The sequence below is a fragment of the Aureobasidium melanogenum genome, assembly GCF_000721775.1.
Source record: "Aureobasidium melanogenum CBS 110374 unplaced genomic scaffold scaffold_4, whole genome shotgun sequence".
In the NCBI taxonomy this organism is placed as follows: domain Eukaryota; kingdom Fungi; phylum Ascomycota; class Dothideomycetes; order Dothideales; family Saccotheciaceae; genus Aureobasidium; species Aureobasidium melanogenum.
The window spans coordinates 217,376-232,725 of record NW_024470056.1 but is presented as its reverse complement, the minus strand read 5'-3'; the positions used below and the strand labels follow the sequence as shown (position 1 = coordinate 232,725).

The 15,350-nt window shown below is 50.2% G+C and overlaps 5 protein-coding genes across 5 annotated transcripts; 2 read left to right on the top strand and 3 right to left on the bottom strand.

The window, feature by feature from the left end:
• Positions 1–68: 68 nt before the first annotated feature.
• On the bottom strand, positions 69–1,693 carry M437DRAFT_42088 (uncharacterized protein; the record flags this gene model as incomplete). The annotated part of the gene is made up of 3 exons (XM_041020505.1): positions 69–155; positions 220–1,613; positions 1,666–1,693. 3 exons carry the CDS (start codon positions 1,691–1,693, stop codon positions 69–71), a joined length of 1,509 nt encoding a protein of 502 aa, XP_040882107.1.
• Positions 1,694–2,018: 325 nt separating this feature from the next.
• Positions 2,019–3,344, bottom strand: M437DRAFT_42907 (uncharacterized protein; the record flags this gene model as incomplete). Its single annotated transcript, XM_041020649.1, has 1 exon — positions 2,019–3,344. One exon carries the CDS (start codon positions 3,342–3,344, stop codon positions 2,019–2,021), a length of 1,326 nt encoding a protein of 441 aa, XP_040882106.1.
• Positions 3,345–3,575: 231 nt separating this feature from the next.
• On the top strand, positions 3,576–5,969 carry M437DRAFT_41884 (SPX-domain-containing protein; the record flags this gene model as incomplete). The annotated part of the gene is made up of 1 exon (XM_041020464.1): positions 3,576–5,969. One exon carries the CDS (start codon positions 3,576–3,578, stop codon positions 5,967–5,969), a length of 2,394 nt encoding a protein of 797 aa, XP_040882105.1.
• A 604-nt stretch (positions 5,970–6,573) lies between these two features.
• Positions 6,574–8,275, top strand: M437DRAFT_43137 (MFS general substrate transporter; the record flags this gene model as incomplete). The annotated part of the gene is made up of 4 exons (XM_041020690.1): positions 6,574–7,180; positions 7,231–7,300; positions 7,368–7,620; positions 7,679–8,275. 4 exons carry the CDS (start codon positions 6,574–6,576, stop codon positions 8,273–8,275), a joined length of 1,527 nt encoding a protein of 508 aa, XP_040882104.1.
• Positions 8,276–8,495: 220 nt separating this feature from the next.
• On the bottom strand, positions 8,496–12,193 carry M437DRAFT_73026 (beta and beta-prime subunits of DNA dependent RNA-polymerase; the record flags this gene model as incomplete). The annotated part of the gene is made up of 2 exons (XM_041025961.1): positions 8,496–11,897; positions 12,161–12,193. 2 exons carry the CDS (start codon positions 12,191–12,193, stop codon positions 8,496–8,498), a joined length of 3,435 nt encoding a protein of 1,144 aa, XP_040882103.1.
• Positions 12,194–15,350: the final 3,157 nt, after the last annotated feature.

The following is a 15,350-nucleotide window of genomic DNA, read 5'->3' as shown; positions in this document are numbered from 1 at the left end:
TTGCATGATCAAATCAAATCACAGATGATCTTGCAGATTTGATTTTCATTGCATTGATTGTAGTATATTTACAGCTTGGCCTTGATCCACATGCTCAACTTTTCCAAACCAGCAGGACCGTCGTAGATATCCCTCTCCACAGCTCTGGCATTAACCTGCAAGATATTTGTTAGCTCATTTGCTTTCACCTTATTGTTGAAACAGTAAAGAAAAACCCACATGCTGAGGTCCCAAATCCTCGACCTTTTCCACAGCAAGCAACCGCATCGTCGTCTCCAGCTCGGCCTTCAAGATCTCATACACTCTTTCCACACCCTCTGTACCTCCTGCCCCAAGCCCAAACAGCGCATTTCTGCCCATACCCACTGCTTTGGCTCCCAAACAAAGTGCTTTAACAATATCGGTACCGCGCTTGATGCCGCCATCTACCCAGACTTCAAGCTTATCGAAGACTTCTGGACAGTACTTGCGGATTTCGATTAACGTGTGGATGGAAGGAGGTGCCGTGTCTGCAGCTCTACCGCCGTGATTGGAGAGAATGATGCCTTGAACTTGGGGCGCGTACAATGAAGCTATGTACGCGTCTTCATGTGTTTGCAAGCCTTTGAGTACGATGGGAAGCTTGGTGTGTTTGGCCAACCAAGGTAAAGTTGTTTTCCAGGTCAAGTCTCCTGCAGTGCCTGCGAACATTGCAGAAGCGACACTGCCACTACCACTATTTCCTCCCTTTTTGGGATCGGGCGAGGTGGTGCTTGCGCTGTCTTGTTGATGCGCGCTGCGGATGGGTAGGTTAGCACCTACATTCTGACCTTCTCGCTCGTCGTGTTCGCGTTTTCCTGGTACGGGAGCATCAAGTGTCAACACGATGAACTTGATCTGTTTCAAAGCGTTGATGCGCTTGAGCATATCCTCGCTCTTTTTGCGGTCGTTTTGGACGTAGAGTTGCCAGCCAAAGACTTGATCTGCAGGCGCGCCTTCAAGAATCTGTTCGGGTGTTTGCGAGGCATTGTTGGAGATGATCTGACAAGCACCGTATTTGTTGCATGCTTTTGCGATGCCGTGCTCCCCGTCTGGATGACCTAATCTTGCCATTGCTGCTGGAGAGACAAATAATGGGATGTTGACTTTGTTGCCCAGGAGAGTGGTACTAGTATCGCAGTTTGTAATGTCCACGAATACGCGAGGTCGCAATAAAATACTGCTGTATACTGTGTTGTTCCAAGCTTTGGAGCGCAAATCATCAGCAGCAGAAAAATAATACGCCCAAGCCTTTTTGGACATTTTTTGTGTTGCGAGGGCTTCAATATCATCCATGTTTAGACAATGGTCCAATGGCATAATAGCCTTTTCATCTGCCTTGCCCTCATCCACTGGAGACTTTTCAACCGAAGGCAGAGTACTGGTATCAACAGTACCTAATTTGCATTCTGGAGCTAGCGTTTCTTCGAGGATGCCCGGAGGATGGATGGGATCGTATTCTTCGGTTGCGTCTTGACCGGCCAATTGAAGGATTATTTTTGCGCCGCCGGGGTGTTCGGGGACGAATTTTGTCACGTCGTAGACATTGTTGTAGAGGATTACCCAGCAGCTGTCTGCGGATCTGTGTTGCGAGACTAGGCTATGATCAGCCTTGTGGTGTTTCTTAAGGGATCGGGGATTGCCTACCTTCGTCATAAGTAAAGACCTTGCCCATTTTGTTTGCGCGTGTTGTTATGGATGGTCTAGGATGAAGAAGAGGGTATTATTCGTGCTGAATGAAAGCGACGATATGAGGTGGCCACTCCCCATCCTTGTACTTCTTGGTTGCCGACCGACGAGGGTCAATAGCCGATGACTTCAGCCTTTTGAGGAGCATACACTCGGGCGCAGATGCACCGAAAGCGCCCCACATGGAAATCAAGTCCGAAACCCTCGAATGGTCAGCAGTGTCGCAGAAGTTTTCCATGTCTATAGTTATAGTAGCAATACCAGCAATATATGAGATGTTTTCAACTACAGTCTATGGTCAGTGCTATCTGTTATAATCGTTTAAATCTGGCAAGAGCCATTGACAAAGATCTTCTCCTGAACCACAACAAAGCTGCGATAGTACCCACTCCAAGCAATCGGCATAGCAAGGCATATGTGACTCCCCTTCTCATACACGCATAGTAGCCTTCCAACATAGTCCCCACCGCGCTTTCAAAAGACTGCCCCCTCAGGCTGCGTCCAGAACCCAATCCTCCCATGCCCACATCACTACCACGCTTATTGTCTGGCAACGAGACGGCATCTAATCCCTCTTCGACCGCTGCAGCGGGAGGCCCTGAGTGGTTCTCCGACTCGAGCTGCAATCTCTTGGTTTCTCTAAATCTATAGGTTGTGAGCCATATCACTAGTCGAACATCAGGCATGGTAAAGGTGGGATATGTCCATAGCTCCAGCGCGTTGTGGGGTGGTAACAAGTCGAGAAAATCGGCCACGACTCCAAGAGTCAGTCCCCACAATATCAGCGGTCGATTTTGTGGTGGAGGAGGTAACATTGGTGAGCGGGCGAAGTTCAACAACCTCTGTAATATGTTTCTTGGTGGTGCAATCTTATGGTGGTTGGAGTCGTCAGTAGGCGATTCATGGCAGTATAGACTCTCTGCAGGAAGCAACTGAATTGCACTGAATTCCATTTTACCGAGCATTCCTGCCAATGCCCATTTTTTGATGCCTGTTTCCTGGTTGGCCAGCCTGTTACTGACATCCTCGGTGTGGACGGTACGTTGGCCAGGATCAAGGAGAGATCGGATGGGGACCCAATGTGTTGAAGCAACTTCGGTAGGTTGAAGACGCAGCGGTGGCAGGTCATGACGTGTAACAAGAAAGACATATGGACATAGGACCATTAGTGGTACGCGGCCCCAGCTAGTCGTAACAATTCTCTGCGGGAGGTTTCCCACTGCGATGCATGTATTTTCTGATAGTTCAATGCCAACTTCTTCGGCAGCTTCGCGAATGGCAGCATGTTGGTCGTCCTTATCCTCAGGATCGCGTCTACCACCAGGCAAGGCAACGTGAGAAGTCCATCGATCACCCTTTCGGGCAGCACGCTTTATGAACAGGACTTCAGGTTCTCCGTATTTGACCCAGTCCTGAGCGAAGAAAGAGTCAATGCTGTCAGCGGGAGCGGCAGCCTTATCTGGTGGATGGGCATAAGATGGTTGTACGCGCACAATCAAGGCGACTGATGCACGTTTCTTGAGAGATTCTGGGCCAGCGACATAAGGACATGGATTATTTTTCAGCCAGACAAGCGTGTTATGGACATTTTCAATCAAGTCAGTGTTGGACGAGTCTTCTGAAGCAGTAGAGGACATGATGATACAGAAGGAGTGGGATTGGTTGGCGTGTAAATTAATGAAGGAAAAAAGGCCGAAGCCAACAGCGTGGCCGTGGAGGCGTCGCTGATTGGCTGGGGTCGGCTTGAGTGACATAGCGGCATCGAGCATGTGCAATTGTCAATTGATTGCTCTCGTCCAAAATTCTCTTTCTCTGCAGGATTGTTGAGACTCGTTTCGTTGCAAGCAATTGACAGAGAAGAGAGCAAGATGAAGTTTGGCACCACGCTGCGCAATGCCGTCTACGAGCCGTGGAGGGAGTCGTACATTGACTATGCCAAGCTCAAGAAGCTGCTGAGAGAGGACGACTCGAGCAGAAAGGACGACACCTGGACCGACGAAGATGCCCAAGCTTTCTACGCCGAGCTCGTCAACTCGCAGCTCGAAAAGGTCACCAACTTCCACAAGTCGACCTACCAGAAGCTGCGCGACCGCACCGCCAAATGCGAGTCCAAGCTAGACCCCATCGCCAAAGCCGTCCAGGATGCTGATGCTCCTGCCTCGTCCTATGCCGGCGCTGCAAAGAAGCCCTCGCCCTCGGACGGCGAGAGGAAGCGCATCCTGAAGGAAGTCCTCGAGGAGCTGGATCTCATCACAAAGGACATCAACGAGCTGGAAAAGTACAGCCGCATCAACTACACGGGCTTCCTCAAGATCGCAAAGAAGCATGACCGCAAGAGAGGTGGCCGTGTCTCGAGCATCCGCCCTCTGGTCAAGTCTAGGATGGCCGATGTTCCCTTCAACAACGAGGACTACTCGCCCCTCCTCTACCGTCTGTCGGCCATGTACTCGTTCGCTCGTCAGAACCTCGAGGGCCAGGACCGCCCTCTTTCGCTTGTCGAGTCTATCGCTGGCGAAGAAAGCTACATCACTCACAAATTCTGGGTTCACATGGACAACCTCCTGGAAGTCAAGACCATCATCCTCCGCCGTCTTCCCGTCCTTGTCTACAACCCCCAGACCGAAAAGATCGCCGAGGGCTCTCAGCAAGACCCTTCCATCACATCCATCTACTTCGACAACCCCGACTTCAAGCTTTACTCCAACAAGGTTGAGCACAAGACCGACGCCTCCAACCTTCGCTTGAGATGGTACGGCAAGCTGTCGCAGAAGCCCGAAATCATGTTCGAGAAGAAAACCGTCAAGACCGAGAACACTAGCGCCGACGAAAGATTCCCCATCAAGGACAAGTACATCCAGCCCTTCATCAAGGGTGAATATCACATGGAGAAGGCTATTGAGAAGCGTTCATCGCGTCAAGTCTCTGAAGAAGCTCTCCAGTCTTTCAAGAGAGGCATTGACGACATTCAATCTTTCATCAAGGACAATGATTTGCAGCCTGTCCTCCGCGCCAACTACACCCGTACTGCCTTCCAGATTCCTGGCGACGACCGAGTCAGAATCTCAATCGACACCAACCTTGCCTTCATCAGGGAAGACGCCATTGATGCTGACCGTCCCTGCCGCGACCCTGAAGACTGGCACCGCAGAGATATTGATGACGCTGAGATGGAGTGGCCTTTCAAGTCCATCCGCAAGGGTGAACTCGCCACCTTCCCTCACGCAGTCCTCGAGATCAAGGTCAAGAATGACAAGGACTACGAGTGGATTGATGATCTGATGAACTCGCACCTGGTCAAGGAGGCCCCCAAGTTCTCCAAATTTGTTCACGGTGTCGCTTCTCTCTTTGAAGACAACGTCAATACCTTCCCCTTCTGGCTCTCTACGCTAGAGGAAGATATTCGCCAAGACCCTGAGACGGCGTTCGAGAAGGAGCAGGCCAAGAAGCAAAAGCAACAGGAGGATGAGTTGGCTGTCGGCAGTCTGATGAAGAGCAAAAGCCACTCATCATACAAGCCTGGTGGTCTGTCACCTGTTGGCTCTCCTACAGACAAGACCGGTAGCTACCTCGACCGTCGCGCTTCTCGTCAAAGTGCTGCAAAGAACGGCGGCCAATCACTGGGCAGTGTCGCTCGCTCCCAGCCTACCGGCATGACAGCAGTTGCTGACGAGCCAGACTCTGATGACGATGGTCCCCAGGCTCCCAACACCGAAATTCAGGCTACTACTCAATCCGGTCTGCAAACCCTCTTCCCATCCTTCTCAACTTCCAAGTACGCACGCAACCGCCGTGATCGCGACATGCCTCTGCCCCCTGGTGTCCAGAAGCCTGAATACTGGATCAAGGATCAAGGCCCTGTCAAGGTTGAAGCAAAGGTCTGGCTGGCCAACCAGCGTACCTTTATCAAATGGCAGCACATTACCGTCCTTCTCGCTTCCTTGAGTCTGGGTCTCTTCAACGCTGCCGGTGAGAACAACAACATCGCCCGTGCACTGGCGCTCGTCTACACTCTGGCCGCAGTCTTCACCGGTGTCTGGGGCTGGGGTGTCTACCAGTGGAGAAGTCGTCTCATCCAGCAGAGAAGCGGCAAGGACTTCGATGCTCTGACTGGTCCTGTTGTTGTCTGTGTTGGTCTCTTTGTCGCTTTGATCCTCAACTTTGCCTTCAAGTATCAGGAGATGCGCCATAATGCCGAGCACCACCATGGCCATCATTCCAATCAGACTCACTCCATTTTTGAGATGGACGAGTTGAAGGCTTGAGGATCCGATGAAGAGAGCGCACGGTGGTGTAATTGAAATACCCGGTCGCAGTCATTTCTGCCTCCAATGAGTTTGTGAGTTTGTGAATGGTGTTGTAAAATAGAACTGCTTGCATTTTTGTATATAGGATTTGATGACTTGGCGCTATAGTTTGTCTGCAATCAACGCGATTAATCACAAGAGGACCAGCTGGAATCTCGCTATTACTTAGGGCTAATCACCCTGCGCTCCCCCACTCACGAATGGCCGATACGAAACCGTTCTGCCGTACCGCAGCTGAAAACGTGCCACAAGATAGTTGTTGTAACATGGCAGGGGATAATTCCGAATTTCTGCATAACTGCCACAAAATGCACAACTCTGTCAAGGAACGAAGCGATCCCGTTCCTTCCCCTCATTCTCTCCACGTCCAGCACATCAACCCCAGGTCATCAGGATATGGGGAAGTCAATCGTTCCCTTGGATGGTCCCGGAACGTCCAGCTTCCGTTAAGGTAGTAACACATGTAGGTATATAGAGAAGGAGGTTCGACCTCGTTATGTCGTCGTGCATGTTTCTGTTTCCTCCGGTTTCTTAACCATCGGTATATCCTGACAAGCCCACCATGGCCGAACAAAAGGATGGCACTGTTTACGCCAGTTCCGAGTCAACTTTAGATGCCGAAAGAGTCACGGTAGTAGACTCGAACACAGATCCTGAGAAGCAAATTGCAACTCAGCAGACAAGCGACATACCCGACCCGAACATCGTCTTCTGGGATGGCGAAGACGATCCACAAAACCCCATGAACTGGACCTCCAAAGCCAAAGTCCTGAACTGCGGCGCCATTATCTCCCTTACGCTGTTGACACCACTGGCTTCGTCCATGTTTGCTCCAGGTGTGCCCGACGTTCTTCGCGAGTTCAAGGAGACTTCAGTTACGCTTGCTGCTTTTGTCGTTTCTGTGTTTTTGCTTGGGTTTGCTGTTGGTCCACTGATTATCTCTCCGTTGAGTGAGATCTATGGCCGTCGTCCGGTGTATATCGTCTGTAATGTCGGCTTTATTGTTTTTACGGTCGCTTGTGCGGTGGCGAAGAGCATGTCTCAACTCATTGTGTTTCGCTTCTTTGCTGGGTGCTTTGGAGTTTGTCCTGTTACGCTTGCTGGCGCGAGTATTTCGGATATGATTGAGAGAGAGAAGAGAGGTGGCGCGATGGCGTTATATGCTATGGGTATGTTGAGCACTCGGCATCGATCTCTGCCTCAAACTAAGCGATTGCAGGTCCTTTGCTTGGTCCCGTTATAGGTCCTGTGGCTGGCGCTTACCTTTCCAGTGCCGAGGGATGGCGATGGTATGTCTTTCCTCTCTTCGATCCCATCATTGACAAACACTTGGACTGACCATAGTCTACCTTGCAGGGTCTTCTGGTTAATCACCATCGCCTATGGAGCCGCTTCCATCCTCCACTTCTTCGTCTGCAAAGAAACTTACGCACCAGCCCTCCTCCAGTCCAAAACCACAAAGCTGCAGAAAGAAACAAACAACACTGAGTTACGCTCAAAACTTGACGATGGGCTTTCCGCCCGCGAACGCATGTCACACGCCTTGATTCGACCTTTCAAGTTGCTGATTTTCTCGCCTATTGTGTTGTTCATGTCTATTTATACTGCAGTAAGCATCTTCCAAACCACTGGAAATGGCTATACAACGTACTGACAGAGGCTCTTAGGTCGTGTACGCAATCTTATACCTCCTGTTTACAACTTTCACCTTTGTCTTTGAGGAACACTACCACTTTTCTCCCTCCAACGTGGGTCTAAGTTACATCGCCATCGGCATCGGCATGTTTATTGGTCTCATCCTCACCGGCGCCTCTTCCGATCGCATTCTCAAACGTCTCACCGCCGCCAACGCCAACACCCCCAAGCCCGAATTTCGTCTCCCGCCACTGATTGCTTGTGGTATTTTTATGCCCATAGGCCTTTTCATCTATGGCTGGACGGCGCAGAAACACGTGCAATGGGCTGTTCCCATGTTAGGAACCCTGTTTTTCGGAATTGGTATGATGAGTTGTATGATTTGTATACAGACGTATTTGGTAGATGGGTTTACGGTGTATGCGGCTAGTGCTATTGCTGCTAACACACTTTTGAGGAGTATTGTGGGAGGTCTGTTACCGCTTGCGGGCTTGGATATGTATAATACTTTGGGACTGGGTTGGGGAAACAGTTTGATTGGCTTTGTTGCCCTGGCGCTTTTGCCGATTCCAGTGGCTTTCTACTTTTATGGCGAGAAGGTCAGGGAGAGGTTTCCTGTTAAGCTTTGAGGTAGGGTGTGGCAAGGGGTTTGGGAATGGTGAGAACTGAGAATGATTAACGAAAGATTCAATTGCCTAAATCCATACCGATAACAGGAAAACACAAAAAGCGAGAAACACCCAATAATGCTATGCGATCTACTTTTTTCTTTTGCCGTTTCTGCTTGCCACTAACTACGTCCTCCTCCTTCTCTTGTTCTTCTTTCTCTTTCCGCTGCACTTTACTTACCTACTCCTCTCTAGGAAACTCATCCGTCAACTTCAACGCAGCCTTGACATTCATACTCAACAACTCCTGAATGAGCAACTTAGCCGCATACGGCAAAGTCATCCTGACCACACCTCTACTGCTCTCACAACTCTGACACCAGTTCTGGTACCCCATCATACCGCAAGTCTCGCAGACGTCGACTTCATGCGCATCAGACGAAAGCATCAAGCGTTCGAGAAGGAGTTGGGAAGCTCCGTATGCAATCAAGCAATCGCGTTCCATTTCTCCTAAACGCAGACCTCCTTGGCGCGATCGTCCTTCGGTAGGTTGGCGGGTGAGGATTGCGCGGGGGCCTGTGGCGCGAGAGTGCATCTTGTCTTGCACCATGTGTTTGAGTTTTTGGTAGTAGATGGGACCCATGAAGACGTACGCAGGAAGCGACTCGCCAGTAATACCTGAAGTCAAGTGATCCTTGCCCGAATAGCTGAATCCGTGGGAAATCAAGATATCGCCCATGTCTTCGACTTTAGAGCCGCCAAAGGCAGTTCCATATTCATGACCACCACGCAAAATACCTGCTTTTCCAGAGAGCAATTCAAGCATTTTGCCTACGGTCATACGACTAGGAAAACCGTGGGGGTTCATGATGATGTCTGGACAGATACCCATATCGTTGAAAGGCATATCTGTTTGTTCGGCAAGCAACCCAGTAACACCTTTTTGACCATGGCGAGAAGAGAACTTGTCTCCAATTTCAGGACGACGGGTCTGGCGTGTTTGGATTTTGATGATGGGGGTGTTTGATTCGTTGGCGCTGATCATGACTTTATCGGCATAGGCTGGATCGGGAAGTTTGTAGGACATGTGTTGGGGTGCCCAGCCTGCGTTCTGCGTGTTGATGCCTTGGTTGACTGGTGTTTCTTTGAGCATGTAGCATTCGCCTGCTTCCATCTCGGCACCGACTTCCACAAGACCGTCGTTACCGATCTTTTTGTGGCGAGGGTTGGAAGGATCGCGATCGCCAATGCGATCCGTCTGACCGTTTTGGTATTGCTTGAGTGGCATGCTGACCTTCTTGAAGACTTGACAACGGCCGAAACCACGATCGCAAGATGCTTTGTTCAGGACCAGAGCATCTTCGATATCGTAACCAGAGTATGACATGACGGCAACCATGGCGTTTTGACCTGCAGGAAGCTTGTCGTACTTGATAAGCTCAATTGTCCTACTCTTGACCATAGGCTTCTGAGGGTAAACCATGAGGTAGAGGAGGGTGTCGATACGAGTGAGCTGGTTGTAAGCAATAGCACCAATGGCTTGTTTACCCATAGCGCATTGATAAGTATTACGAGGAGATTGGTTGTGGTGAGGGTAAGGAATGAGACCAGCGACAGCACCCAGAATGGTGAAGGGCTCGATCTCCAGATGTGTAGTGTGTTGGTTGATATCGTGTTCGTAGACTGCAATGTTACAGTCGTTCTCTTCGTTGACATCGAGATACTCTACTAGTCCTCGAGACAAGAAGTCATCGAATTCCAGCGTGCCCTTGCGAAGAGACTCAAGGTAGCGTGTTGTGACCTTGGACTTGCCCTTCTCGACAATGATGAGAGGTCGAACAATGCGACCCTCGTCAGTTGCAATGTGCACACCATTATGGTGGTGGTTGATGTAGATGCTGACGAACTCAGAAATTCTTCCCATGCGACGGAACCTGCGGAAAGCAATCAGGAACCGCTTGGGTTCGCGAGTCAAGGCCACCGGTGTACCGTTCAGGAAAATGATGTATGCTCCATCGGCGTAGAGTTCAGTACCGCTTGCAGATGTTACATCCTCAGCACCGAGCACGAAAATCATCTTGCGAACAGGATCCTCTTCATCCATAGTAGTGATATGTGTCATCAGGGCCAGATTCTTGACCAGACCACAAGCCTCACCTTCAGGGGTATCTGAAGTACAAAGCATGCCAAATTGGGATGGTTGGAGTGCACGAGGACCGGAGACCTTTCTGGTCTTCTCGAATTGAGACGAAATTCTGGTCATCATACCAAGAGCAGCAATGAAACTCAAGCGACTCAAAACATGAGTGACACCAGCTCTGTCCATACGAAAACGTTTCAAAGTCCAGTTACCAGTCGAGATAGCACGTTCCAGACCTTGTGTGATGCGAGATTCGTGCATGGTGATGTAGTCTGCTGGATTGAAAGCTCTGGTTCTGTTAGGCTTTCTCAAGACCTTGTCCCAACTTTGCTTGATAAGCTTATTGAAATCCTTGAACAAATCTTCAAACAGTAGAGCCATCATCGATCCTGACAGTTCCAAACGCTTGTTACCAAGGTAATCTCTGTCGTCAATCAATTTTGGGTCGTGCATACACATAAGCACTCTGCGGACCATGAATGCAATGTAGAGAGCCTTTGGTCGGAAGTTCATAGCTGTCACACCAACGTGAGGAATGATAGTGTTTGACAGCTTCTCAACAGCATTCTGCTTGTTAGTCTTCTTTGGTACACCATATTGACCAAATCTCTCGGGACGTAAACGAGCTCCAACATACTCCAGAGCCTGTTCTTGTGTCGAGACTCCCGAACGCGCGGCTTCTTCGAGGTTGACAGAGAACTCGTCCTGGTATACAGCATCGTCACCAGCAACAAGAAGCATAATCTCGTGGTCTGATTGGACACCCATGGCTCGGAGAGCGATTGCGACAGGGATATCCTCAGTAAGCGAGTTGTGCTTGAGAACAATCAATCCCTTTTTGAGCAGAACATAAGTCTTGGTCTTGACGTTGGCAGTGTGACTCGTGACAGAAGCCTGAATGATTCCCTTGAACATTTCCACAATGACACGGTTCTTGCTGAGTTGTTCCTGGACCAGAATGACCTTTTCTTGACCACGGACCACGAAATAACCACCAGGATCAACGGCGCACTCGTTGAGCAAGCCCATCTCCTTTTCTGAGCGACCAGACAGAACGCACTTGTTACTCCGGAGCATGACAGGCATTCTGCCAATGTAGACGTTACGTTCCATCTTCAGACCACTCTGCGATCTGGATTCGAAGTTGACGTAGATCGGAGCCGAGTATGTCAAATCGCGAAGACGACATTCATTAGGCGTGATTCCAGGACCAGAAAGACCAGGGACAGTGCTGTGACGATCTTCGACACGTTCTGGCTTACCAATTCGAATGTCTGTGTATCTGATGAACATGTTAGGATCCACGTCACTGTGAACGGTGGCATTGGCGCGGAGAATCGTCTTCAGCTCGGTGTCGACAAAGAAGTTGTAAGAGTCAATATGCTGTTTCACCAGACCCTTGACTTTGAGGAAAGCTGGTAGGAGATTCCATTTGTCCCTTGCAGTGTTGATGGGATCCGTCAATCCTTTACCATAGTAAAATGGCTCAAGTAGTGTGTCGGACTGTAAAAAAAAATCAGTTTCTGCCTCACAGACAGATAAAAAACATTCTTACTGGGTCAGTTGAGTGAGAATGCCGCCTCTTTCTAGGAGGTGGTGGCATAGCTGTGGCATCCTGTGTTTCCCCATTGACAGGCGCTTGGGATTGCGCATTCACATCAGAAGTTGCTGGTGTTGTGTTTGTCGCAGCTGGAGCCTTCTTCGTCTGAGCCTGCAGATCGTCAGCCATGCACCAACGCGATAGCTGGATATTGGTATGTGGCTACCTTGGGCGCAGCAACGCGAGCCTTGGGAGGCATGTTCGCTGTTGCTGTCGAGACCTAACGCACTAGACGCAAGAATATGATCACAGAGCCTAGTATGCTCTCGCCAAAGCACGAGGTGCTCACTTGACAGATGCAGAGCCTTCGATGCGATGAACCAGTCACGGAAAAAAAGTGGCGGGGTCAAAAAGTTGTATGCGCCCACTGCCAGGGACGCCGACACTGCGCTACTGCGGCGCTATGTAGCACTCTGTTAGTTGCAGCGCCTCGAATTTACAGTGTTCTCCTTTTTCAGAAGATACGAGGACTATTTGACAGCAGTATGCGCCTTTGGACGAGATATTTGCGAGGTTTGCCTTCTCTAGATTCTTCTTGGGTCAAAGCTGCCAAAGCGGAAGACGGGAAGCCAGCCCTCTCGGCAAAGCAACCGAACGCCTGCCGGACAGGGTCTCACCAATAACCTGAAAGCAACCTTGGTTAAATACAACACATTCGCCAATCTTTAGACAGCACTCAAAACCTATCACGAAGTGTGCATGACATTGAAGCTGAGCAATCTAGATTTCTTGACCCTACCAAATGACCAAAGATATGCTCACCGCCATGCGAGTCCAAAAAGTGACATGCAGCGTTGTCCGTGTATAGCGCTTGCTTCATTGGAGCCGATGCCATCTCTAATTCTGACGGACAACTTGGCCATCTTATACAACTACACTCACCTGCCAAATCCAGTAAGATTGACCCGACCAATACGACACCGAGGACTATTGTGTTGCATCACGATAAAGGCCTGAGACTGGATCCCGACGTGCTGAGAGCAGTCCCAATAAGCAGAACAAGTCTAGACGGCTCGCTATGCAGCACGTGTACAAACAGCAAACACTTGAGGGTGATAACGAAATGAGCACGCACGGCCTCGTTCCTGATAGGCAGTGGAGCATGACGAAAGGTAGGTCAGCAAACCGGTGGGTGGTTGCCCTGCATGAGAGGGCGGAACAGGCAAAAAGGACAGATGGTGATAGATCAGAGGACCCCATCATGTGGCATGGTCGTGGCATGGCCAGAAAGGCCGTGGAGGTTGCATCTGCTGCACAGGTACGCTTGGGCCCACGGCGGCGTATGAAACTCAACCGGCGGCGAGGCTTGATGCTTTCTCCACAGTTGGCTGGCAGCGTGCAGTGCATCTGAGCCTTCGGAGTCTCTGAGCTTCTTCTTCTCCTCCGTGTCGCTCATTCTTACTACGCGGGTTGTATGATTGGAAGTGAGGGTTTTGTATTCTACTGTTGAGCGCGAGGCTTGCCTTGGATGTACGATACGAGACAGCACCGCCCTCTCTGTTCTCGTTGCTCTTCTGCCTGGACCCCTTGATCCAAAGCGCCTACCCCCACATTCAAGTCACCGCCTGTTCGAGTAGTAGCAGCAGCAAGTGGGTGCTTTGGCCTGTCGTCTGTCAAGAGTCGCATCATTAACCAAAGTTTTAGGAGCTGTCGTATTTGTATCAGTATGGCCTTCTCCAAAGGTCTGTCAGACCGACCTGACAGTGGTCTCTTGTACCGTTCGCAACTGTCCCCACGAGAAGATGCGCCCTACCCGACTTCTGCCACCACATTCCCTTCGCCACTATCGCCCTTACGAAACCTCAGCCTGGCTGCTACTGCTGCAGAGGGTCGCGGAAGCCTCCAACGTCGCTTTACCACAAATGCGCTGCCCACGTTATCGCCCATCGCTCAGCAGAGACGTCAGGCTGCCGATCCTGCCATGACGGTGAGCCTATCTCCCTTGAATATATTTGTTGAAAGAGATGGAAACAATGATCACCGAGTATGGAGCTATGTCGACACACATCATGCTGTAGTAGCTGTGTTGGGTCGGCTTGCTGCTGTGTATCTCGGTTGCGACAGGATGATTCAGAGGGGGCCTTTTACCACAAAGAACATATGCTGACAGAATACTTTTGCTGCAGGCATTTAACAAGATTACTCCTGTAAGTCTGTCCCGGTTCTCCGTTCTGAGCTGTCCATTATCGTGTTTTGCGGCTTTTCCTTGGCCAATCCCTGCTGTCTCGGTCAGCCATTTCGTCTTGGGCTCTGATCGTACAGTTCTACTGGGTTCCCTGTGTCGTCTTCGACTACGCGCCCACGCTCGTTGTGTTTTGAATAGCTCCTTGTCTGCAATTTCTGTCTCTTCTGTTGCTTGCTCTTTTCTTGCTGCGAAAAACTGTTGTGCATGCACATTTTGGTTTCTGCATTCCTTCCCTAATGGACACTAACACACCACAGTCAGAGAGAAAGGCTCGCCAATACGAGGAACTCCTGGCTCAGCAGCGTCGTATCCAGGCCCAGATGGCCATGATCGACCCCGAGACTCGTCGCGAGGTCGACGAGCACCAGAGATTGGAACAGGATATTTCAATGTTCACATCGGGTCATCTTAGCGAGCCCACTACGCCGCCGGAGTACTACAGCTCGGTCAATCGCGTACACAGCGCTCGACTGTCCACCGCCAGTCTGGCTTCGCCTCCTGGTTTCCCGGCTCGCCCCAGTCGTCCAGGCTCTCAGCTTGCATCTCCTCAAGCGACCTTTTCAAGACCTGTCACCTCACATGTGCACTCGACATCCATTCCATCTAGATCAGTTCCTGCCTCGCGCCGTGGCTCCGATGAAGATGATGAGGAGACTTCCTTTTCATTTGCGGACATCAACCATCGCGCCGCTGCAAAGTACGTTCAATTCTCAATTCTTCAACTATTGTTTCCTGCTCCAATTGCCTTTTCACACCTCACTATACCTCCAGACTTTGACAATAGCGGGCTTCAATGCGAGCAGCTAATTGTCATTCGGAGTTTGACAATACACCTATCCCTATTCACTCTTCTCATGAAGCATCTATATAACCACTCCTCCCATTGCCCTTTTCATTCCTTTTCAATATACACTTCTTCCTTCACACAAGTCTTGAACTATCGGATCATCGTCTTGTCTCACCATCTGTGCTGGTCACTGATACTTCTTTACACCCTTTCTTGCTTCATACACTTCACGATCTCATACATCATAAGCTTCCACCATATCTTACATAGCTTCAAGTCCACGATCTCAACTTTCTGTTCTAACGTCGGTCAACTACAGCCTCAATCGCAATTCAATGCCTGTCAAGATGGCCGAACTGTCTACCCACCTCGGTTCCGTCAATA